This window comes from Erythrolamprus reginae, chromosome 5 (genome assembly GCF_031021105.1).
Source record: "Erythrolamprus reginae isolate rEryReg1 chromosome 5, rEryReg1.hap1, whole genome shotgun sequence".
In the NCBI taxonomy this organism is placed as follows: Eukaryota; Metazoa; Chordata; class Lepidosauria; order Squamata; family Dipsadidae; genus Erythrolamprus; species Erythrolamprus reginae.
In genome coordinates, this window is record NC_091954.1 from 66923510 (window position 1) to 66947769 (window position 24260).

The 24260-nt window shown below is 47.3% G+C and overlaps 1 protein-coding gene across 1 annotated transcript in view; it reads left to right on the forward strand.

Moving 5' to 3' along the window:
* Positions 1-24260, forward strand: part of PPRC1 (PPARG related coactivator 1) — a 43511-nt gene that overhangs the window by 16547 nt on the left and 2704 nt on the right. Inside the window, exons 4-12 of the mRNA XM_070752884.1 lie at positions 364-465; positions 1328-4136; positions 5330-5383; positions 5928-5982; positions 10834-10901; positions 11389-12238; positions 19877-20020; positions 23314-23380; positions 24052-24173. Coding sequence (XP_070608985.1) covers positions 364-465; positions 1328-4136; positions 5330-5383; positions 5928-5982; positions 10834-10901; positions 11389-12238; positions 19877-20020; positions 23314-23380; positions 24052-24173 — 4271 coding nt within the window. The remainder of the gene's footprint in view (positions 1-363; positions 466-1327; positions 4137-5329; positions 5384-5927; positions 5983-10833; positions 10902-11388; positions 12239-19876; positions 20021-23313; positions 23381-24051; positions 24174-24260) is intronic.

The window sequence follows — 24260 nt, forward strand, 5'->3', positions numbered from 1 at the left end:
CCCAGCAGAACGCTGTTTTTGCGATTTTTTTTCCTTTCATGCATTAATCCGTTTTACATTGTTTCCTATGGGAAACATTGTTTCGTCTTACGAACTTTTCGCCTTACGAACCTCCTCCTGGAACCAATTAAGTTCGTAAGACGAGGTATCACTGTATATACAAGATACACAGGAGGTGTTAAAGGACTATCTTCCAGATTATTAAAGATAAGGAAAGATGTGTAATGTGCCTTTGAGTTATTATTTTTGATATTTCCTAGTCTCAGTATCACAGACAAGCATGACGTTTGTTGTATTTTGATGTAATGAAGATGGGTCATTACTTTAATTTATGTGATTTCCAAACTGTTTTTTTCTCATCAGTTTCAGAGATTTCTTAGTTTTTCTGTGACAACCAATGAACAGGACTTACGCAATATTGAGGATTTCCAGGAGCCTGGACTGTGCACCATTATGTCAAAGAAGGTGATCTATTTTATGAAAACTAAGCCATAGGTGGCTGTAATTGATTCTGCCAGCTTTAATTTCTGCCCAGAAAAAAAACCTCTGATCATGATTTGTTGTATGCTCTTTTTGCATGTGTCCTGTTGGATTAAAAGCTATGATGATACTTCCAGTTCAGGTAGAAAAGGGTTGTCCAAGTGTAATCTTTATTATTATTATTATTGTTGTTATTGTTATTATTATTTATTGGATTTGTATGCCGCCCCTCTCCGCAGACTCGGGGCGGCTAACAACAGTAATAAAAAACAGCATGTAACAATCCAATACTAAACAACTAAAAAAAACCTTCTTATAAAACCAAACATACATACAAACATACCATGCATAAATTGTAAGGCCTAGGGGGAAAGAATATCTCAGTTCCCCCATGCCTGACGGCAGAGGTGGGTTTTAAGGAGCTTACGAAAGGCTAGGAGGGTGGGGGCAATTCTAATCTCTGGGGGGAGTTGGTTCCAAAGGGCTGGGGCCGCCACAGAGAAGGCTCTTCCCCTGGGTCCCGCCAAACTGCATTGTTTAGTTGACGGGACCCGGAGAAGGCCCACTCTGTGGGACCTAACTGGTCGGTGGGATTTGTGCAGCAGAAGGCGGTCCCTGAGATAATCTGCGTATCCCCATGTTTTAACTGGCATGCAAACTAGTAGAATGATAAGAGTGGGTATACTCTCTGTTTCAGTCTTTCTGGGATGTTTAATAGATATAGTTTAAGCACCCTTTAGTAAAATTGCAAGGTTGTCAGAAGTACCTTATTCCCAGTAGCATTTTGATTACTTTCAGTTATTTTCACTTTGTTGCATAATCTCTGATTTGATTCATCTTTCCCTAGGTTGAACCCAGCACTACCGGCATTCCCTTCTCATTATCTTCAAGTTGTGCCAAACTTTCGGCTTTTTCAAACAACGCGAGCAGCAAAGCCTTCTGGGGGAAACAGAAGCCTTTGAAGACTAAAGAACAGGAATCCCCTGTGCCCTGGAGCAGCAACGGAAAGGGGGAGGAGAAAGAGGTTGCACATGGGTGCAGGGAGAGTCTTACGGCAGCTGTGAAGGAGGTGGTGCCTGGGAGAGGCCGTGATGAATGCGACGGTCCCTATATCATTGCCGCGGAAAATATTTCCCTTGATGAGCTGGTGAGGTCAATGCACTCTTACTGCCAGCCCGCCTTCACTGTACGCCAGAGTTCTGATAATCAGTCCCTTGCTGAGAAGAATCTCGCGGGCTCTCTTGTCTTAGAAGTAATGCCTGATGGTGGAGAGATCCTGGAGACCAAACTCTCACCTACAAAGGATGGTCATTGCCCAACCGGCCTTACGAATACTGAAGCAGAACTTTTGTCTCCTGCCCTGGGAAAAGAATTGCCTGAATACAAGATGAGATACAGAGGTCTGGACCGAGAGCTCGATTCACGTGGACGAGATGGGAAGGGAGTTCATGCTGACCTTCCAAACATAAAAGATGGTCGTCCACAGATAGAGGATGATGCTCAGAAATCAGCAGGGAATCAAAAGAATTCACCTGAGCCTGCCTCGGTGGCTCCCAAAAATGCCAAGCTCTTTGCCTTGAAGAAAGGTAAAGTATCTACCAATGTGAAGAGGAAGAGGAGGAAGAAATTGAGAGGGGAAACAAAGTATCACACGACCATCAACCGCCAACAAGAGTCTGCCTCTCCTCCAATGCAGACCAGGATTGAGGCAAGGAAATCTGCGTCGGATTCTAGTTTTCAAAAAAAAGAACCAGGGAAAACTGGAGGGAAAGAATTAACCCGAAATCAAGTATCTCAGACAAAGGAAACAGTAGAATGGTCAAAATGTGCGAGAGAGAAAGGGTCCAAAAATCCACCTCCGTCAAGCTTAGTAAGCGCAAGGGATGTGCCATATGTAGAGGAGCCCACACAAAATCTAGGGGATTCCGACCTTGTGGCTGTAGCCCGGAGGGATGTCCCAGGAGAATCCCACGAAAAAAGCCAGTGCCTCCCACCGACCATTGAGATGTCCAGCTCGGAAACTTCCCCAACGCTCCCTGGTTGCACTGCAGATCTTCCAGAGCAGATGACCAAGGATACACCTCGCTCTGAAAATCAAGAAGTCCCCTGCCCTCCAAGGGAAGCTAAACCTCGGCCTCTCAGCTTGAGTGAATACAGGAAGCGCCGTGGGCAGCGCCAGTCTAATAATGACGGTACCCAGAAGGCCAGAGAGAACCGGAGTGCCAGCAAGTGGCCCAGTGTTCCCCAGCCCCCTACCGAATTGGCTGACCTTCCTTGCCTGCAAGCTCCTCTACCATCCACCAAAGCCGCAGCCCCTAAACTTAGAAAGCAGCCTGAAAAACTGGCTGACCCCCCTACTCTTGCCTCTGACGACAAAGCCGGTGCCGCCCCTCCTCCCGCGCCGTCTTCCTCCGCAAGTCTGAAGCAAAGAGAGCCTCCGTCTTCGCAGCTTCCTCCAGCTGCGCCTACTCCTGTTGTGCCTACTAGTAAAGTATGTGCTTTTCCTCACCTTGGGCCACAAGTGCCTTCGCCATTGTCCATGCCTCCTGGGCCGCCAGCCCCAGAGTCTTTCCTACCGCCTCCTCCTAATCACTACAATTTGGGCTCCTCCCAACCAGTAGGATCTCCGTGGTCCCACTTTGCTCTTCTACCACCTAATTACCAAAGTGTGCCGCCACCACCACTACCCCCTACTGAGGTTTGTCCTCCTGTCTTCCATGCAGTTCCCCCCTTTCTCCCTCCAACGTGGCCGCCCCCACCAGTTCCTTTGCCTTTTGTTCCAGCCCTGCCTTACGAGTGGGCTCCACTACCCCAGTCTTCCTATTGGTCTGGAATACCGGTGCCACCTCCAGTGTTGCCCCTCCCATATGGCGATCAAAGAGGTCTCAGGCAAAGTCCTCAGGTTGGCACTTTACCTATCTCATCTCTTTCTGACGGATTTCCTGACCAGCCAAGTACGGCTTTAACACCAGAGTCCTGTATTGGGTTTCAGAACGTCATTGGAAGTCAAAGCCCACCGGTCCAGATAGGCCAAGTAGAAGCTCCTTCAGTGGTAAGGTTAGCTCCCAGAAAAATATCTGACCCAAGGAGACAAACACAGCTTTCTACGGTTCAGTCTCAAACCGAAGCAACTTCGAGCAGTTCTCAGTCGTTGGAGAAACTGCCTTTGCTGCCCTCCGCTGATAAGCCTGCAAAAGAAACAACGTTGACTCAGCACAGGAGCGAAGGTTCTGCCCCGCAATCCTTAGAGGTGCCCCTTCCTGGGCTTCCTTCCCATCAAATACCGGCAGAACCTGGTGATCAACTGAAGTTTTCAAAAGAAGACGTTCAGCTTCCTGAACTCTCTGACTCTGGAGAAACTACCACTGTTACTGTGGCTCAGAACAACACGAAGCCACCAGAAGAGGAGCATTCTTCTCTTTCGGTTCCTTTGGCACCTGGAAAGCAAAAAGAGGTGGCTGGAATCCAGACAGATGTCATGGAACACGCCCTGGTTGCTCCCAGTCCATCAACATTATCGGAGCTTCAGAAAGTACAGAAAAACAGCCATCTTTCCAAGAAAACATCATCACCCATGTGGAAAAACCAGCCTTTCGTCAACTCTGCACAGCAGAAACACGATAAAGCCATTGTTCACTCATTTATCAATGAGATTGGTGAGTGTTTGTGTTGTTGAAGGTGACTTTACTGAACATGGCTTAGGATATAATGCATGGGGTTAAAACTTAAGTCACACATCATTCCACTTGAACACTCTCTGATAACCCTGATGGGTTATGCTTTCTTTCAAATGTGAAAGCAATATTCTTCTATTTGCCTTTTGTCCAGGATTTGCTAATATTTTTTTAAAAAAATATTTGCTTATATAAAGTTCAAAATGTTGTGCTTCAGTCCCTATGTACACATGCTGACCCATTGCTGAACTGATTGCAAAAAGGGGCATTGAACAGAATCTGACTTGCGCCAATGAAACTTTGTGGATTGATTGATTGATTGATTGGATTTGTATGCCGCCCCTCTCCGGAAACTCGGGGCGGCTAACAGCAACAATAAAACAGTGTACAATAGTAGTCTGATGTTAGAAATAATTAAAAGCCCATTAATATAAAAAAACCAAACACATACATACATGCCATGCATGGAATTGTAAAGGCCAAGGGGGAAGAGGGTCTCAATTCCCCCATGCCTGACGGCAGAGGTGGGTTTTAAGCAGCTTACAAAAGGCTGGGAGGGTGGGGGCAATTCTAATCTTTGGGGGGAGTTGGTTACAGAGGGCCGGGGCCGCCACAGAGAAGGCTCTTCCCCTGGGTCCCGCCAAGCGACATTCTTTAGTTGATGGGACCCGGAGAAGATCCACTCTGTGGGACCTAACTGGTCGCTGGGATTCGTGCAGCAGAAGGCGGTCCCTGAGATAATCTGGTCCGGTGCCATGAAGGGCTTTATAGGTCATAACCAACACTTTGAATTGTGATCGGAAACAGATCGGCAACCAATGCAGACTGCGGAGTGTTGGTGTAACATGGGCATATTTGGGAAAGCCCATGATTGCTCTCGCAGCTGCATTCTGCACGATCTGAAGTTTCCGAACACTTTTCAAAGGTAGCCCCATGTAGAGAGCGTTACAGTAGTCGAGCCTCGAGGTGATGAGGGCATGAGTGACTGTGAGCAGTGACTCCCGGTCCAAGTAGGGTCGCAACTGGTGCACAAGGCGAACCTGGGCAAACGCCCCCCTCGCCACAGCTGAAAGATATTTCTCTAATGTGAGCTGTGGGTCGAGGAGGATGTTATGTATGTTAAATTACAGAGTACCAACAAGTGTGTAAAATTAATATCTCTTTCCCTCCCTTAGGAATTGAGGCCTCTGATCTATCTAGTCTGCTAGAGCAGTTTGAAAAGACTGAAGGTGAGGAGATAAACAGGACAAGTTGACCAAAATATTGACTATGTTTGGTGCCATTAACCTTTTAAAAACTTTTTTGCCTAAAGTTACCCAAGCGATCAAGGAATACCTTCCAACTTTAAAGGATTTTTCATTAATTTGTGGTTGAGTTTCAGAATAGTGCTGACGTCTGATTTATTTAACCCTAGATTATTAAGTAAGAGTTGCTTGGGTTTGTACCACATGCTAAGCAAGCCATAAACGGATTTTACAAACCACAACATGTTTATACATTATTCAGGACGCAGAATTATACTTTTTTTAATTTTTGCTTTCTGCTTCAGACACCTCCCTGGTTTTCTCGTTCCAGTAATATTTTTCTTTTATCTTTTCAAAGTATTTTGTGCTCCTGGTGAATTTGAAGCATTTTAAAATTAGATATATAACAGATATGTTCCTACATTATTAGACTACCATCGTCTTGACTAAGCACAGTGTTTTAGAATAAGATCTTGCCTTAATAGCTATTGCTATAATGTATTTGACGTTTGTTGTTACTGTTTTTCAGCCAAAATGGAAGTATCAGCTATGTTGAAGAAAAATAAATCTACAGGGAATAATGGGTAAGCATAGGCCTGATCCTAAACCTGGTTCTTGTTGTGGTTGGGTCTGGGCCAGCTCCTGCAACGGGGAATTTGGATGTTGGCTTAGGAGAGTCCTCAGGTTCCCAAAGACTTGTCTTACTGCCATCAGTTTCTGACAGTGAGGATTCATTGCCAAGGTCAGACGCTGGGGGAGAAGACGAATCAAATAGAGATGGATGCAGCCATCCCATTAGTTAATGACCCCATTAGTGTGTCATTGGAGGAGGAGGAGGAAGATCGGTGGATAGATGCCAGAATGCGCAGGCTCATGGGTAGAAGGGACCAACTGCGCAGGTATCGTCGGAGAGAAGGGAGAACACCTGTGGGTGAGGCAATTAGGCTAATGGGGTTGCTGATAGATTACCAGCATTGCAGAGAGTGCATGTGGGAGTTTATCCGTTTGGAGAAGGATAGGTTGTGCTTGCTTTGTTCCTGGATTTTCACAGACTTTTTTGGGATATTTCACAGCTAAGTAAATCTTGTGGATTCACTCAAAGAGGTGGCTGTGATGCTCTCACAACTGCTCTTATCTGCTCTGTTTGTTTTTGTCTCGCACAGCTTTCAAGGACTGTTATCTGTGTGTGAGCTAATTTGCTCAGTTTAAAGTCCGTGTGCACAGCTTTATTTTGGATAAACGGCTTTTCTGTTTACAACAGCGTGTGTGTTTCAATTTACATTTCTGACTTAATTAGGGCTCGTAACGTGAAGCCCGGCATAACAGTTCTTATCCTGTTTCTTAGTATAGGTCAAGTGGTGGTGAACCTATGGCATGGGTGCCACAAGTGGCATGTGGAGTCATGTCTGCTGGCACGCAAGCCGTTGCCCTAACTCAGCTCCAATGTGCATGTGTGTGTCAGCCAGCTGATTTTTGGCTCACATAGAGACTGTGGGAGGGCGTTTTTGGCTTCCAGAGAGCCTCCGGGGGTATGGGGGAGGGCGTTTTTACCCTCCCCCGGCTCCAGGGAAGCCTTTGGAACCTGGGGAGAACGAAAAACGAGCCTACTGGAACCACCAGAAGTTGGGAAACAGGCCGTTTCCAGCCTCCAGGGGGCAGAGAAAACTGTTTTTCCCCTCCCCAGACATTGAATTATGGATGTGGGCACTTGCGCATGAACAATAGCATGCACACACGCTCTTTCGGCAGCCAATGAAAAAAAGGGTCGTCATCACTGATATAGGTAATTCTCAGCCTAAACCACAATTGGGATCAGAATTCTGTTGTTCAGCAAGGTGGTTGTTAAATGAGTCATAGCCAGTATTACGATACAGGTAGTCCTTGATTTAACAGTTCATTTAATTGACGTGTCACTGAAAAAAAGTGATTTATGACCATTTTTCACCCTTACAACCGATGCAGCATCCCCATGGTCACGCAATTTATATTTGAATGCTTGACAACTGGCCCACTTTTATGACAGTTTCAGTGTCCTGTGATCATGTCATCCTCTTTGGCAACCTTCTGACAAGCAGAGTCAATGGGGAAACCAGGTTCACTTAACAACCATGCTACTAATTGAACTGCATTGATTCACTCAAGAAAAGTCATAAAATGAAAAGGACAAAACTCACTTAACAAATTTCTCACTTAGCAATATAAAGTTTGGACTCAATGATGGTCGCAAGTCCAGGACTACCTGCGTTTTGGCCACAGTTGAAATCTAAAGAGTTTTCATCATGTCTTCTGATGTTTTGAAGAGCTTTAGTTGGCTTGTACCAACTAAAGCCCATTGAAGCCCTTCAAAACATCCTAAGTAAGCCAAAAGACCCAGCAATCCTAAAACAAAAAATCAGTCGTCTACAAGACACAGTGTAATGACTGCAACAGCCATTATTAAGGACAAGCAGACAGAACGCATCTATGGACAACAATTAGCGGTCAGAAGAGATTATGAAAACTTTTTAATGTCACAACATGTGGACAGAGTTAGAAACATAGAAGACTGACTGCAGAAAAAGACCTCATGGTCCATCTAGTCTGCCCTTATACTATTTCCTGTATTTTATCTTACAATGGATATATGTTTATCCCAGGCATGTTTAAATTCAGTTACTGTGAATTTACCAACCACGTCTGCTGGAAGTTTGTTCCAAGGATCTACTAACAAACTTCCAGCAGATGTGGTTGGTAAATCCACAGTAACTGAATTTAAACATGCCTGGGATAATGGTTCACCATAGTTTCTACTGGGACCATCTTAGACCAAGCAAAGTCCCCAAATGCTAGGAAATTTCTAGGAATCTGGCACTCAGAGACAAACTTAACAATCAGTAAGACATCAATGATATCTACATATTATGCAAAAAGAGATAATCAACAAGCCAAAATGGGAACTACCGTGTTTCCCCGATAGTAAGGCAGTGTCTTACTTTCTTTTTACCCCCCAAAACCCCACTGTGTCTTACTTTGGGGGTATGTCTTATATTGTCCCGGGCACCGGGGTCGGCTCATCTTCGGGCAGCCTGGTGCCAGCTTTCTCTTTCCGCGGCGGCGGCAGGCTCCGGAGGGAGCTTGGGTGGTGGCGAGAAGACGGGATTCTGGGTGCCGAGCGCCACCTGCCCGCCGTTCACGCCAAGGACAGGCAGCCCCAGTTCCAGCGCCTCGGCCTGCTCGCCCAGCGGGGAGAGCAAAGGCGGCGGCGGGAGTAGCGGAGGCGAGGCGGAGAAGAAAGAAGCGGCGGGGTCCAGCCCTCTAGCCGGCGCCTCGCCAGCTATCCGCCGCTTCTTTCTTCTCCGCCTCGCCTCCGCCTCGCCTTCTCCGCTCTCCGTGGCGGGGTGGTCGATGCCGGTGGCGGCCGCGGCGCTAGTCTTGGGGAGCGATGCTGCCGAGGCGCAGCTCGCTGACGGGGCTGGCAGTGGGGCTCTTTGCCGTCTACGTGGCACACCCGGCCCTTCTGTACTTCTCCCCGCCGGGCAAGAGGCAAAGGCGGCGGCGGGAGTAGCGGAGGCGAGGCGGAGAAGAAAGAAGCGGCGGGGTCCAGCCCTAGCCGGCTGGACCCCGCCGCTTCTTTCTTCTCCGCCTCGCCTCCGCTACTCCTGCCGCCGCCTTTGCCTCTTGCCCGGCGGGGAGAAGTACAGAAGGGCCGGGTGTGCCACGTAGACGGCAAAGAGCCCCACTGCCAGCCCCGTCAGCGAGCTGCGCCTCGGCAGTATCGCTCCCCAAGACTAGCGCCGCGGCCGCCACCGGCATCGACCACCCCGCCACGGAGAGCAGCGTATGACACCGAGCGCTCGAGCGCGATCACCTCCCCGGCCGCTTCGCTTCTTCGGATCTCCCTTCTTTCGACAACGGAAACGGAGGCGGGCCGCGCGGAGAGTGCTGGGAAATGTAGTCTCTTAGAGAATAACGGCATATCATGGCGAACGCGTGCAGGAGTAAGCTGGCTGCAACGCGAGCGCTAGAAGTACATCAGCAAGGTAACAGGAATGCTAACCTTAACAAGCTACCGTGTTTCCCCGAAAGTAAGACATATGTCTTACTTTCGGGGTATGGCTTAAATTAGCCGACCCCCCTGAAACCCCCCATATGTCTTACAATCGGGGGGGTCTTACTATCGGGGAAACACGGTAAAAAGAAACAAGATCTCAATCAAGGACTTGCCAAAGGAGCCAACAATAAACAGACCAACCAAAGAACTTCTAAGGCCACGCACCTGGACAGGGCAAGCCCCTAGACTAGAATATAAACTTACAGCAATCCCCACTCCTTACTAGCACTGATGCTACCTAGTTGGGTAAGGTAACGTCTGTAAAAGAGCACCCAGGACGCCTCATTTCAACTCTGACCTATTCTCCTTTATTGATTGTCCATGTATGTTGCTTTTCAAGCCCCCAAATTTTGATCACGTGACTATGGGGATGCTATAGGTGGTTGTACGTGAAAGGACCTGTTGTAAGTCACTTTTTAAAAAGCTTTTTGTAACTTCAAATAGTACCTAAATGAACGGTTGTAATTCATGGACTACTTGTAATATTGTATTAGGAAACAGAGAAAAAACAGGTTAGTCAAAGCAAGAGCATCTTGACTTAAACGTTCTCTTACGCCGTTAAGAAGCACTAGCACTCTTTGCTTTTGGTGCTTTATTATTATTATTGTTATTGTTGTTGTTATTATTATTATTATTATTATTATTATTATTATTATTATCATTTATTAGATTTGTATGCCGCCCCTCTCTGTAGACTCGGGCGGCTCACAACAGTGATAAAAACAATACATGGTAACAAATCTAATAATTAAAATCTAAAGTAACAGTTTTACATTACAAAACAAAAAGCAAAAAAAACTCCAATAGATAAAATACATACACAGTCATATGCACAAAGTTACATAGGCAAGGGGGGGATGTCTCAGTTCCCCCAAGCCTGACGACAGAGGTGGGTTTTAAGGAGTTTTAGAAAGGCAAGGTGGGTGGGGGCAGCCCTAATCTCTGGGGGGAGTTGATTCCAGAGGATCGGAGCCACCACAGAGAAGGCTCTTCCCCTGGGTCCCGCCAGACGACATTGTTTAGTCGACGGGACCTGGAGAAGACCAACTCTGTGGGACCTAACCGGCCGCTGGGATTCGTGCGGCAGAAGACAGTCTCGCAGATATCCTGGTCCAGTGCTATACAGTATATGCTAGGCTAGGGCAGTGTTTCCCAACCTTGGCAACTTGAAGATATTTGGACTTCAACTCCCAGAATTCCCCAGCCAGCATTCGCTGGCTGGGGAATTCTGGGAGTTGAAGTCCAAATATCTTCAAGTTGCCAAGATTGGGAAACACTGGGCTAGGGAACTATGAAAAACATAGTTGAGAGGTCTGTAGTGGAACTTTTTCTCTCTCTCTTTTAGGCCTGAGATACAATTGGAAAAGAAAATGATGGATTGGCTTCATGCACCAGAGCTTGTTAATGTTGCAGGTAAAATTCCTTTGTGGAGTTCAGAATATTTCTGAAGTTAAAAAAACCCAAGAAATCTCTTTCCAAGGATTTAGTCTTTTTGACAAAGCTTTTTTGTGATGTTTGACACTTTCTTTGACACAACATACTCCCTCTTAAGCACCTGCTTGTAGTTGTAAGATATCCCACTGAGCAGTTGCTGAAGTACACAATGGGACTTACTTTGAAAAGCATCCATAGAAAGCCTCTTCTGTTGTGACTGTGGAGGGAGATAAGATGAAGATATAAAATGTGGGTATTCATATGGGTATGGAGAGTGCTACGCAGGCATAGAAATTACTTTAAGTACTTTTATACTGCTTTCCATGGTAGAGGGGGATGGTTTTCTGGGAATGGCCTGAGTCTTTTCTAAAGCAGTTCTAGTGGAAATAATTACTTAATCTGCTCAGCTCCTGGTTTTGTGTTTTAGTTGATGCTCCATTTCCTTCTTCTGTCTATTTTTATGCAGGTTTGACTCCGCCAGCCACTCCACCCCACCAGCTGTGGAAACCTTTGGTACCTGTCTCATTGCTTGGACAGGATGGATCCCCAAAAGATACCAAGCTTTTGAAATCCCTAAACAAGTCCCACTGGAAAACCGTAACCCCTGTCCACGTAGGCTCCGGTGAGCACGACTATTGTCAACTAACTGTTGCACAGCCAAAGGGAGGTGCCAGATGGAATGTCAAACAGAACTTGGATATCACCATAAAACCTATTAAGACCTTAGCAAGGCAAGTACTAGGTCAGACATCTGCTGATATAAAGAATCCCCCTGCTCCTGTTAGACTGAAGCCCGTAGTTCTTATTTGCGAGAATCCTAGAGAAGTTACCAACCGTGTTAATTCCAATAAGGGCCAAACCAAAGATTCCAGGACTGTTACGTCTGACTTGAAACCGACTACCCTAAATTCAACATTGTTGGAAACCAGTCTTATAGATCCATGCAAAGAGGCATTGGACCACCGGACTACTATTCCAAAGTCCATGACTAAGAGCAGTGATGATCCATGCTCTGTGCTGCTGTCACCAGCTGCATCCCCTTGCCAAGATTCAGGAGAATCGACATTACAGCAACTTGAGGAGATACAGCAGAAACCGCTTACTTCGAAACGCTCCTTAAGATGTTACCGGAGCAGACAGAGGTCAGTTAGTCCGAAAAGCCAAAGGGGGAGAAGTCAACGAAACCATGCTAGCCGGTCCTTCAGTTCAAGCTCTGATGGTGACAGTGATACTTCATCATCGTCTTCGTCATCGTCATCCTCCTCTTCTTCGTCACAGTCATGTTCTCGGTCTCCACCCTCCAAACACTGGCGAAGGTGAGTAATCCTTTCTCTTTCTCCTTACATAGGTTCAGTATTTCAAAAATTAGTTGTCATTTTTGCTGAAATAATTGTTTTGTAATCATGAAGTGCCATGCTCAAGAAAAGGATTCTATTTGAACAAAATTAATGTAAAAAAATGTTGACTGCGAATGGTTGGCACAAATAAGATCTCTGACGGATGTCTATGAAGATTCGCAATCAGCCAGGTCATAGTTGTCCCAAAGGTGCTTTTCAAAAGTCTAGTTGCCTTTTGAAAAGCACCTTTGGGAGAAGCTCTGGTGGACTCCACTTAGGGCATTTAAAGGATGTCATAAATTCTTTACAGCTTTTGTTAACTGGGTACTGTTTTAGGAATGCCTGTATGCAGTGATGGGCTACCAAAATTTTTACTACCACTACTGGTCGTGGCATAAAAATGTAATTAATTAATTAATTAATTAATTAATAATAATAATAATAATACTAATAATAATAATAATAATAATAATAATAATAATTTTGTTTCAACATCTTTCATTGCAAATTGGGTGCTCTGGGGTGGAGCTCCGAATTTTGCTACCGGAACTGCGTTCCTGACCATTCTTATAGGAGCCCATCACTGGCTGTATGATTCAGGAATGAATGACAGTTTATATATTGTTAGGCACTGAACTGGTAATTTTTATTTCTATAATTTCTATAATTTAAATATCTTGCTAATTAGTTTAAATGTTGGACGGAGGAAGTTATGATTGTTTAAATGAAGAAAGAAAGTTAAGATGCTCTATTAACTATGTATTGGATAAGGATATTTTACACGTATATATATGTATTGATGCTGTGTTTTTTTATCGATGTATGTTTTTATTTTAAGGTGGAGAAAAATAAAATTAATAACACCCCCCCCCCGAAAAAAAAGAGAAGGAAGGGCTGTATGAGATAGGAAGGGAGGATGCTAAAAAACAACAACCTTGAACCAACAAAGCAATAAGATAAACCTAGAATATATTTATAAAGATTTTTTAAAAAAAATGAAATGAGATGATAAATATGTGAAAATGTCTGTATGGGAATTTAAAAAAAACTTTCTAAAAAAAACCCCTACCAACTGGTTCAGTACAATACGTTAAGTTACAAACTAAGTGAATCATTTTGTGATGAGTTAATATGTGATACCTCGATTACAGCATGAAAAAATAGTGGGAAACAGTTCCAGTATTGTTAGCTTGTAGATCAATCTTATCAGACTTGCTAATCCTTCTGAATTATAATTTTTTTCCTATAAATGGTATATAAATAAATACAAAAGTCTTGACTTATCTCCCCCCCATCTCTCTCTCTCTATATATATATATATAGTCTCCCTTAATTTTAAAACATGTGATATATATACAGTAATACCTCGTCTTACGACCTTAATTGGTTCCGGGAGGAGGTTCGTAAGGCAAAAAGTTCATAAGACGAAACAATGTTTCCCATAGGAAACAATGTAAAATAAATTAATGCATGCAAGCAAAAAAAAACAAAAACGGAAAAACGGCGCTCCACTGGGGGAGGGGCGCCCGGCAATCACCTTTTGAAACAGCCGGATGCAAAAGTTCAGGTTCGGCAAAAGTTCGGGTTCGGGAGGCTGCCGAGAAGCCCCGCCACCTGGCTGTCACCTTGCCAGAAGAGTCGCGGAGCTGTCGGCTGGTCAGGAGGCTCAAACGGAGGTGGGGAATCCCAATAGGGAATTCCATGAGCAGAGCTTTGACGTCACGAAGACGTCCTTCCTGGCCGGCCGAAACGTGGGTAATAATAATATATATATTATTCCTAAAGTAGATGTAAGTGCCACATATGGTCAGGCACTATATTCTATTGGAAATTGGGAAACCAAAGTTTTTAAGTAGAAAGTATGAATTTATTTTATACATGTATGTATGTATGTATGTATGTATGTATCACAGGTTGTTGGTTTTATTTGCTGATATCAAATATCAAATAAATTCATACTTTCTACTTAAAAACTTTGATTTCCCAATTTGCAATAGAATATAGTGCCTGACCATATGTGGCACTTAACAGTATTTCATCTACTTTAGGAATAAAATAGCTTAAAGCTGGTGCACATATGTTTGTAGTGCTGTTAGCAATGTGTTTATTTCTTGCAACATAATCTGTTTTTGTAAAGAGTCACACTATTTGTTCATTTAGCTCTGTAGTGTTTAAACCAGTGGTCCCCAACGTTTTTTCCACCAGGGACCAGTTTCAGCAAGGCAATTTTTCTATGGCCCGGTGGGGGCGGAAAGGGGTGTGGTTGGAGGCAGGATTAAGCATGGGGGTGCTGGTCCTTCCCGCCCCTTTCCCGCCATCGCCCTGTGGCCGGCAGAACCTGCCTCCCAAACCCTCTTGCCCGGCGGCAGGTGAAGCGCTGGAGGGAGGGGGTCAGGCCGGCCCTCCTGCCTCCCCCCCCCCAGCCAAAAATGCAAAGGCGTGCCACGGCAGAAGCCAAAAGAGGCTTGAGCCTCCCGGTCCTTCCCGCCCCTCTGTCCCGTCCATCGCCCTGTGGCCGGCAGAACCTGCCTCCCGAGGCCTCTTTCCCAGCGGAAGATGAAACACTGGAGGGAGGGGGCGGCGGCAGGAGGACTGGCAGCTGCTGACTCCACGGAGCGGTGCAACATGCCCCGCGGCCCGGTACTGGTCCGCGGCCCGGTGGTTGGGGACCCCTGGTTTAAACTAACTAGAGATCATCCAATACAGGGCTGTCAAACTCCTGGCCCTTGGGCCAGATGCATCATATGCTGGCCATACCCATACCCAGTTAAGTGAACGGGGGGGGGGGGGGATCACAATATGTCATGTGATGCTGCCGTGACGACGTGAGTTTGACCCCCCCTATCCGGCTACTAAAGTTTTTATCTCTTTTTTTATTTTTATCTACAAACTCCATCCATACATCAATATACACACTCCCACAAGTCTTTTCCTTATTCACCATATACTTAAATGTTTTAAATCAACTCAAATAAATCAAAATATTTTCTTTTCTTTTTTCCCAGCTACTTAAAAATAGTCTACTGGGCTTTATGTTCCACAATTCAAAGTTTAAAATTCTGACAATTGGCCTTTACTAGGCTTTTTGTATACAGTGATCCCCCGCTCGTTGCGAGGGTTCCGTTCCAGGACCCCCCGCAACGAGCGGGTTTTCGCGAAGTAGCGCTGCGGAAGTAAAAACACCATCTGCGCATGTGCAGATGGTGTTTTTAACTTCCGCAGCGCTAGCGAGGAGCCGAAGATTGGGGGCGGCGCGGCTGTTTTAAAACGTCGCCGCCGGCATGGGGGGCTTCCTAGCAGCCCCCCAAACACGGGTTGGGGGTCCGGGGGGTGCTGGCAAGCCCCCCATGCCGGCGGCGACGTTTTAAAACAGCCGCGCCGCCCCCAATCTTCGGCTCCTCGCTAGCGGGCTTTCGAGATGAGTCCTGAAGCGAATTCGTTTCAGGACTCAGCTCGAAAGCGGCGAGAGCTAGCGCCCAGCCCCGTGACATTCGCTTTCCTGCCGCCGGCAGCCGAGTGATCCTGGGCTCCTTCGCAACCTCGGAGAGCTTCCTGGGCATGAAAGCTCACAAAAACCAGGAAGCTCTCTGAGGTTGCGAAGGAGCCCACGATCACTCGGCTGCAAGCGGGAGGAAGGCGAATCCCACGGGGCTGGGCTCGGTTACCCCCTCGGCTCCCCTCCTACCAGCCCCGCCGCGGAAGGCTCCATTCTGTTCCCTGAATGGAGACCGCCGGCCGCTCAATCGGGCCGGCAGGGAACAGAATGGAGCGTTCCGCGGCGGGGCTGCTAAAGGTGGGGAGACGAGCCCAGCCCCGTGACATTCGTTTTCCTGCCGCCGGCAGCCGAGTGATCCTGGGCTCCTTGGCAACCTCGGAGAGCTTCCTGGGCATGAAAGCTCACGAAAACCAGGAAGCTCTCTGAGGTTGCGAAGGAGCCCACGATCACTCGGCTGCAAGCGGGAGGAAGGCGAATCCCACGGGGCTGGGCTCGGTTATCCCCTCGGCTCCCCTCCTACCAGCCCCGCCGCGGAAGGCTCCATTCTGTTCCCTGAATCACTTTGAATCCAGCAGCTTCTGCTGGATACGGGCGGTGGGTGGGACGAGCGGTGAGGAAGCCAGGGGCTGTGGCAGCTCGCCCCCCCATCGCCCGTATCCAACAGAAGCGGCGGGATTCAAAGTGCTGGGGTGGGGGGGGTGTCCCGACAGCCCCCCACCCCAGCACTTTGAATCCAGCAGCTTCTGCTGGATACGGGCGGTGGATGGGACGAGCGGTGCAGAAGCCAGGGGTGTGGCAGCTCGCCCCCCCATCGCCCGTATCCAGCAGAAGCGGCGGGATTCAAAGGGATTCAAGGCTAACTTCTGCGCTTGGCTTGAGGACTCAGCTGGGAAGCGGCACGGGTGTTTTAAAAGGTCTCCGCCGGCATGGGGGGCTTCCTACCCCCCCCGAACCCCCAACCCGGGTTTGGGGGGGTGCTAAGAAGCCCCCCATGCCGGCGGAGACCTTTTAAAACACCCGTGCCGCTTCCCAACTGAGTCCCGAAGCCAAACGAACCCGGGTGGCCGGGCGAGCAGCGAGCAAATGGCGGGTGGCCGGGCGAAGGGCGGGCGAACGGAGGGCAAGCGGGTGCTGGGGGGGCTTCTCGCCCTCCCGCCAGCAAGAGGGGAAAGACCCAGGGAAGCCGCCCAGCAGCTGATCTGCCCGGCGGGGAACACCATCTACGCATGTGTGGCCATAGGAAAAAAGGGCGCACATGCGCAGATGGTGTTTTTACTTCCGGGTTGAAAAATCGCGATGTAGCCCATTCGCAATGGTCGGGGACGCAATAACCGGGGGATCACTGTATTAGTTTGTCTATGCTTTTCAATGTGCTAGATAGTAGTTTAGTCAGTTTTTAATCTTTTCGTTCCTTGTTAAAATTTTCAAAATTTACAAAAGCTTCTTCCGGCAATGCAGCTTACCAGTTCAAGTTTCCACTCTCCAGCACAATTTCTTGATTGTGCCCAGATGGCATACAATCTTCCACAATAAACACTCAGCTCGTCTGTGGTCGCCGCAGCTTGTATGACTGCAAGAGTCGATTTCCAGTGCAGTCAGTCATGGCCTCTATGTCAGCTTCCTGGGGTGGGGGTGGGGGGATGTTTGCAACTACTCCCAAGTCATCAATGGCGTCCCATTTCTTCATCAACTTTCCAGGGTGGTTCTGGTCCACAGAACCAGATCCCCCAGGTATTGTGGTGGCTCCAGGCCAGCTCCTGTAGCTGGGGATTTTGATGTGGAACAGTGGGAATCATCTGTTTTTGGAAGGCCAGTCTGGTTGCAACAAGATGTCTTAGACAGTGAAGCCGACGAATCGCAGGCAGAGGAAGGCAATGAGAGGGAAGAGACAGACAGGGGAATGGGTGCAGCCAGCCCCCCAGCTACCCCCTCAACTAGAGGGTCCTCGGACTCAGAAGGGGAGGACATCATGAATAACCCTATCTTGAATCCCCGCGTGCGCAGGATCTTGGAAAAGCAGGAACAGCTGCGCAGGCATAAAAACAGATAATGGAGTGTTCAGAGGTTAATTATGTGGCTGAAATCCTGATAAAAAAGGGAGGGTTGGAGTGCTGGGCATGGGTGTTTATCGTTGGCATTTCAGGAAGAAAGAAGATTGTGCAGCGTGGTTTGGATTTCTGTGAACCCTGAGACACTCAAGCAGGAAAAGTCTGTGCGGATGTGAGCGTGGAATTCTGCCTTTATTGACTCATAAATCACTCCTTGGCTCTGGCATAAGCTTAAGCGTGTCAAGTGAACTTTAGGTGTGAGTAACTCTAACATTTGGACTTGTAAAACTGTAATTGGTCTTGCATTCAAGCAGGCATTTAGCCTCTGTACATAAAAGAGACTTTCTGGATTTTAACTAAAGATTCCTGGAATAGAACTTGGGATCTTCTGAGTACAAACCAGGGGCCTAACTCCTGAGCTATGATTACTTTTTAGAACTTGATTAAAAGATTTAAATTATTTTTGAAAAATATTTGGACAGACAGTCACTCTCGGCAAATGCTGGCATACATTTTAACCTGTCCTAAAGTGAATGTTCTTCCTAACCTAATAATTTTTAGTTCTTTTCAAAAAGAACAAACATATAAGTTACACAGGTGGCACACGAAGCCATATCCGCTGGCACGCAAGCTGTTGCCCTAGATTAGCTCCAACGTGCATGTATGTGTTGCTCTGCTGATTTTTGGCTCGCACAGATGCTCTGGGAGGGCATTTTTGGCTTCCAGAGAGTCTCCAGGGGCACAGGGGAGAGAGTTTTTACCCTCTCTCAGCTCCAGGGAAGACTTTGGAGCCTGGGGAAGGGAAAACATGAGCCTGCTGGGCCCATCAGAAGTTGGGAAACAGGCCTCCTGGGGGCAGGGGGAAGCTGTTTTCTCCCTCCCAAGGCATTGAATTATGGGTGCGGGCACTCAGGCATGCACAATAGCGCACGCCCACACTTTTTCGGCACCCGAGGTTAAAAAAGGTTCACCATCACTGTACTCAATAGTGATCTCCCGGAGATTCATTTCCCCCCCCCCCCACATGGCCTTTCAAAAGGCCCTAAAAACACAGCTCGGTCGGCAGGCCTGGGGCTGTTGAGAAATATACACTGTTCTGGCCAGTAGCTATGAATGCATGAAGTGTGAATGTTTACTATCGGGGGTTTTATATTTATATAATTGTATTTTTATTATTGTGCTTTTTATTCTTGTAAGCCGCCCTGAGTCCACTTGGAGAAGGCAGCCAGTAAACAGACAAACCTATGTACCTACCTATCTCATACGAGGTCATATCCTGTGGCGAGGAGGGCGTTTGCCCAGGTTCGCCTGGTGCACCAGTTGCGGCCCTATTTGGACAGGGAGTCACTGCTCACAGTCGCTCATGCCCTCATCACCTCGAGGTTCGATTACTGCAACGCTCTCTACATGGGGCTACCTTTGAAAAGTGTTCGGAAACTTCAGATCGTGCAGAACGCAGCAGCGAGAGCCATCGTGGGGCTTCCAAGATTCGCCCACGTTTCTACAACACTCCGTGGCCTGCATTGGCTGCCAATCAGTTTCCGGTCACAATTCAAAGTGTTGGTCATGACCTTTAAAGCCCTACATGGCTTTGGACCAGACTACCTCTGGAACCGCCTGCTACCGCAAGAATCCCAGCGACCGATAAGGTCCCACAGAGTTGCCCTTCTCCGGGTCCCGTCGATGAAACAATGTCATTTGGCAGGCCCAAGGGGAAGAGCCTTCTCTGTGGCGGCCCCGGCCCTGTGGAACCAACTCCCCCCGGAGATTAGAATTGCCCCCACCCTCCCTGTCTTTCGTAAACTACTCAAGACTCATTTATACCGCCAGGCATGGGGGAGTTGAGATTTTCCTTCCCCCTAGGCCATTACAAGTTATGCATGGTATGCCTATGTGTATGTTTGGTTTTATAATAAGGGTTTTTAGTTGTTTTATTATTAGATTGTCACATGTTGTTTTTATCATTGTTGTTAGCTGCCCCGAGTCTACGGAGAGGGGCGGCATACAAATCCAATAAATTATTATTATTATTATTATTATTATAATTATATCCGTGTCTCCTTTTTCTCCTAGATGTCGTTCACGGAATTCCAGCTCCTCTTCTGCTAATTGGAGCAATTCAAGGGGCAGGTCCCGGTCTCCCTCCAATTCCTCTTACAGATCAAGATCATCTTCCAGGTCCCCTTCTCCGCATAGAAAGAATAGTTGCAGGAAAAGGTGAGAAAATAGTATTGTTCTTTCTCTCCTTGATTCCTAGTTTTTTGAGGCATTGAAATGTTTCGGTTTTTGGAACGCTCTTGTTATTTTATAACCCTTTACCTCCAAATCCAAACCCAAATTATTATTTGAGGATGAGATGATTTGCAGTGAGTCAAACAGATAGGTCCAGAATCTATAGTACATTATAATTACAAGTTGAAGTATTGTCAGGAAAAAAATCAGGGCACATTACAAACAACTTAGATTTTCTTCTCTTTTGGGACTTTTTTTGGGTATTTTCCCCCCTTGGTTTATAAGGTTTCAAAGTTTGCCTGGATAAAATTTGGCTTTTCATATGATGAAGAAAAACTGCAATTCTTAGCATTTGCCATGCTAATTAATGCTGGTAGTACAGTGATCCCCCGGTTATTGCGTCCCCGACCATTGCGAACAGGGTAATTTGCGATTTTTGAACCCGGAAGTCAAAACACCATCTGCGCATGCGTGCCCTTTTTTCTATGGGCACGCATGCGTAGATGGCGCCGGGCAGATCAGCTGCTGGGCGGCTTCCCTGGGTCTTCCCCCTCTTGCTGGCGGGAGGGCGAAGCCCCCCCCAGCACCCGCTCGCCCGCCCTTCACCCTTCGCCCGGGAAGTTCGCCAGGAGTCAGCGGAGAACGGCGCGCCTGCTTTAAAACGATCGGAGCTTTCCAATGAGTCCCGAAGACAAACGTCAAACTTCCGCGTTTGTCTTCGGGACTCATTGGAAAGCCGCGCGGGTGTTTTAAAACGTCGCCGCTGACATGGGGGGCTTGCTAGCACCCCCCCAAACCCGGGTTCGGGGTTCGGGGGGGTGCTAGCGAGCCCCCCATGTCGGCGGCGACGTTTTAAAACAGCCGCGCCGCCCCCAATCTTCGGCTCCTCGCTAGCGCTGCGGAAGTTAAAAACACCATCTGCGCATGTGCAGATGGTGTTTTTAACTTCCGCAGCGCTACTTCGCGAAAACCCGCTCGTTGCGGGGGGTCCTGGAACGGAACCCTCGCAACGAGCGGGGGATCACTGTACAGCAATGTCTGGAAACATAAACTTTGTCTCTTCTGCTTGAAATATTTGGCAAAATATAACCCCAGGAACATTATATAAAATTCTATCTAAAGCAAAGTAATGTTGTTTTTAAACATTGAGGGTTTTTGTGATGATATTTATTTCTTTTCATTTTACCCCTCAAAGAACCCAGAATACTGTGTTTAATCTCAAATACACGCAATAGGAAAATCTGCAATTTCTTTTCTCTGCAAGCAATTCTTGTAGTATCATTTTTTCACTTATCGTATTTTTCGCTCTATAAGACGCACCTGCTGATAAGACGCACCTAGTTTTTAGAGGAGGAAAATAGAAAAAAAATATTTTGAGCCAAAAAGTAGGCTAAAATATTTATTACAATAACACTGCCCTAGGGGAATTGGGAAAATATACAAACAAGCCCCCCTCTCTCTTTCTTTCTATCTCTCCCTCTTTCTCTCTACCTTTCTTTCTCTTTCTCTCTCTCCCTTTCTCTGTCCCTCTCTTTCTTTCTCTCTGTCCCTCTCTTTCTTTCTCTCTGTCCCTCTTTCTTTCTCTCTGTCCCTCTCTTTCTTTCTCTCTGTCCCTCTCTTTCTTTCTCTCTGTCTCCCTCTTTCTTTCTCTCTGTCCCTCTTTTTCTTTCTCTCTGTCCCTCTCTTTCTTTCTCTCTGTCCCTCTCTTTCTTTCTCTCTGTCCCTCTTTCTTTCTCTCTGTCCCTCTTTCTTTCTCTCTCTTATCTCTCCTTCTCTCACTCACTCTCTTTGTATCTCTCTCTTTCTCTCCTTCTCTATCTCTCCCTCTTTCTCTCCCCCCTTTCTATCTCTCCTCTCCCTTTCTCTGACCCTCTCTTTCTTTCTCTCTGTTCTTCTCTTTCTTTCTTTCTTTCTCTCTGTCCCTCTCTTTCTCTCTGTCCCTCTCTTTCTTTCTCTCTGTCCCTCTTTCTTTCTCTCTGTCCCTCTCTTTCTTTCTCTCTGTCCCTCTCTTTCTTTCTCTCTGTCCCTCTCTTTCTTTCTCTCTGTCCCTCTTTCTTTCTCTCTGTCCCTCTCTTTCTTTCTCTCTGTCCCTCTCTTTCTTTCTCTCTGTCCCTCTCTTTCTTTCTCTCTGTCCCTCTTTCTTTCTCTCTTATCTCTCCTTCTCTCACTCACTCTCTTTGTATCTCTCTCTCTCCTTCTCTATCTCTCCCTCTTTCTCTCTCCCCCTTTCTATCTCTCCTCTTCCTTTCTCTCTCTTTCTTTCTCCCTTATTTTTTCTGTTTTTCTGCTGTGGGCGGTTTAGGGCCCCTCAAACCCCGACGACCTCGCCCCCGGATCCTGGCCGGGACAGGGCAGCTTCCTCTGACAGGCGCCGCGCGGGGCCGAGGGGGCTCAGCAGGAGGCGCAGCGGCGGGCGGAGAGAGGGAAGGGGGGACAGCGGCGTCCCTCCTGGCCTTGGGGGGCCGCCCGACCCTCCCCACCTCCTGCAAATGCGGCGGGCGGCAGGGGGAGAGCGAAGAGCCGGCTCCGGCGGGCGCGGGGCTTGGCTGGCTGGCTGGCGGGGGGAGCGCCGCTGGTGGTGAGAAGGGAGACCCTCCTCCGGGAGGGAGGGGGCCAGGCAGCAGCTAGCCAGCCGAGTTCGCAGCCAAACTTTGCACAGGCGGCGGCCGGCTGCGAGCGACTGGCTGGGTTTTGGGTCTTCGAGACCTCCCCGCCTCCTGAAGCGATTCCCGTAGCCTTCCCAAAGGCTCGGAACCGCCAACGCTCCTCCGGTGCCGCTCCGCCTCCTAAACCTGCGGGGTGGAGGCGTCCCCCGGCCCAGCACTTCCGGAGGCCGAAAGGCGCGGCTCTCTTCGGGGTTGGGAAGAGGAGAGGTGGCGACAGAGGCGGCGGTCTCCAGATGAGTATATCGCCGCCCCCCCCCTCTGCTCCAGCGCCTCCCCCCCCCCTGCCTGCATCTTCGCTCCATAAGACGTGGCTGATTTTTCATCCTACTTTGGGAGGAAAAAAACTGCGTCTTATGGAGCGAAAAATACGGTAGATACTTAGAATCATTGCTCAGACTCTTTCTTGCAAGTTACCTAGGGCCCGTGTTTGTCTTATTTGTGTTCAAAGACCAAATGGAGATATTCTACCTTGCTTGCATTTCCTAAGCAAAGAATCAAGATGTTCTTTTCTGTTTACCGCCATTTTATTTTTCCATAGGATAGGAAGGGTTATTAAGGAATACCGAATAAAACTGTAATTTTGTATTTCTGGTGCTCTGTTTTTTTTTAAAGCTACAATTCCAGCAGTTCCTATGATCATTACCAAAGGCAGAAAAACAAATATAAAGAATGTGCAATCGTGAGTATATATGTATTGTACAATAATATTGTGGGAAGAATATAACCCCCATGTAGGGCTGGGTTTTTTTTAGAATTACTTTTTTTTTAAAAAAAAGTCCATTGTATGTAGAATTTTCTTCCCTAGAAAATAATTGCAGGATAGAAAGCTTTGCAGAAACATTTCTATATATCAGACATAGATAGAGAAGAATCCATATTGCTTGCTAAATCCAATAGTACTATCCAACTACAATTCAGTTTTAATAATTCAGATTCAACCATAACCTCTGTTCCATTGTGATCCACACCTAGGAAGGTTTAATTCAGATAATGGTTTACAGTGGTACCTCGACATACGAGTTTAATTCGTTCCAGACCCGAGCTCATAAGTCGATCAACTCGCATCTCGAACGAATGCCTTTAGACTTTGTTTTTCGCGCCGAGATAACTGGAAGCAAGGAGATTCTTGCGCCACCTAGTGGAAGCTCGGCTCGTATCCCGAATTTGAGCTCGGGTGTCGAACAGAAATTTTGCTCGCGTCACGGCTCGTAACTTGGAATACTCGCATGTGGAGCAGCTCGTATGTACAGGTACTACTGTACTAAGAAATTGGGTTGAACTGGCTGGCAAGAGAAAAGTGTCCAAATAACAAAGCTGTGACTGAATAATGGCCCTGAATTGTCTGCCTAGGAGGAACGCCGTGTCGTCTTCATTGGTAAGATCCACAACAGGATGACACGATCAGAGTTGCGACATCGTTTCTCTGTTTTCGGGGACATTGAAGACTGCACACTGCACTTCCGGGAGCATGGGTAAGAGGTAGCTCTGGCTTTCCTTTGGGCAAGTGTCAGCCTACTGGGGACTACCGAGTTAATGGAAGAAGGGAGGTAAAGGAATGG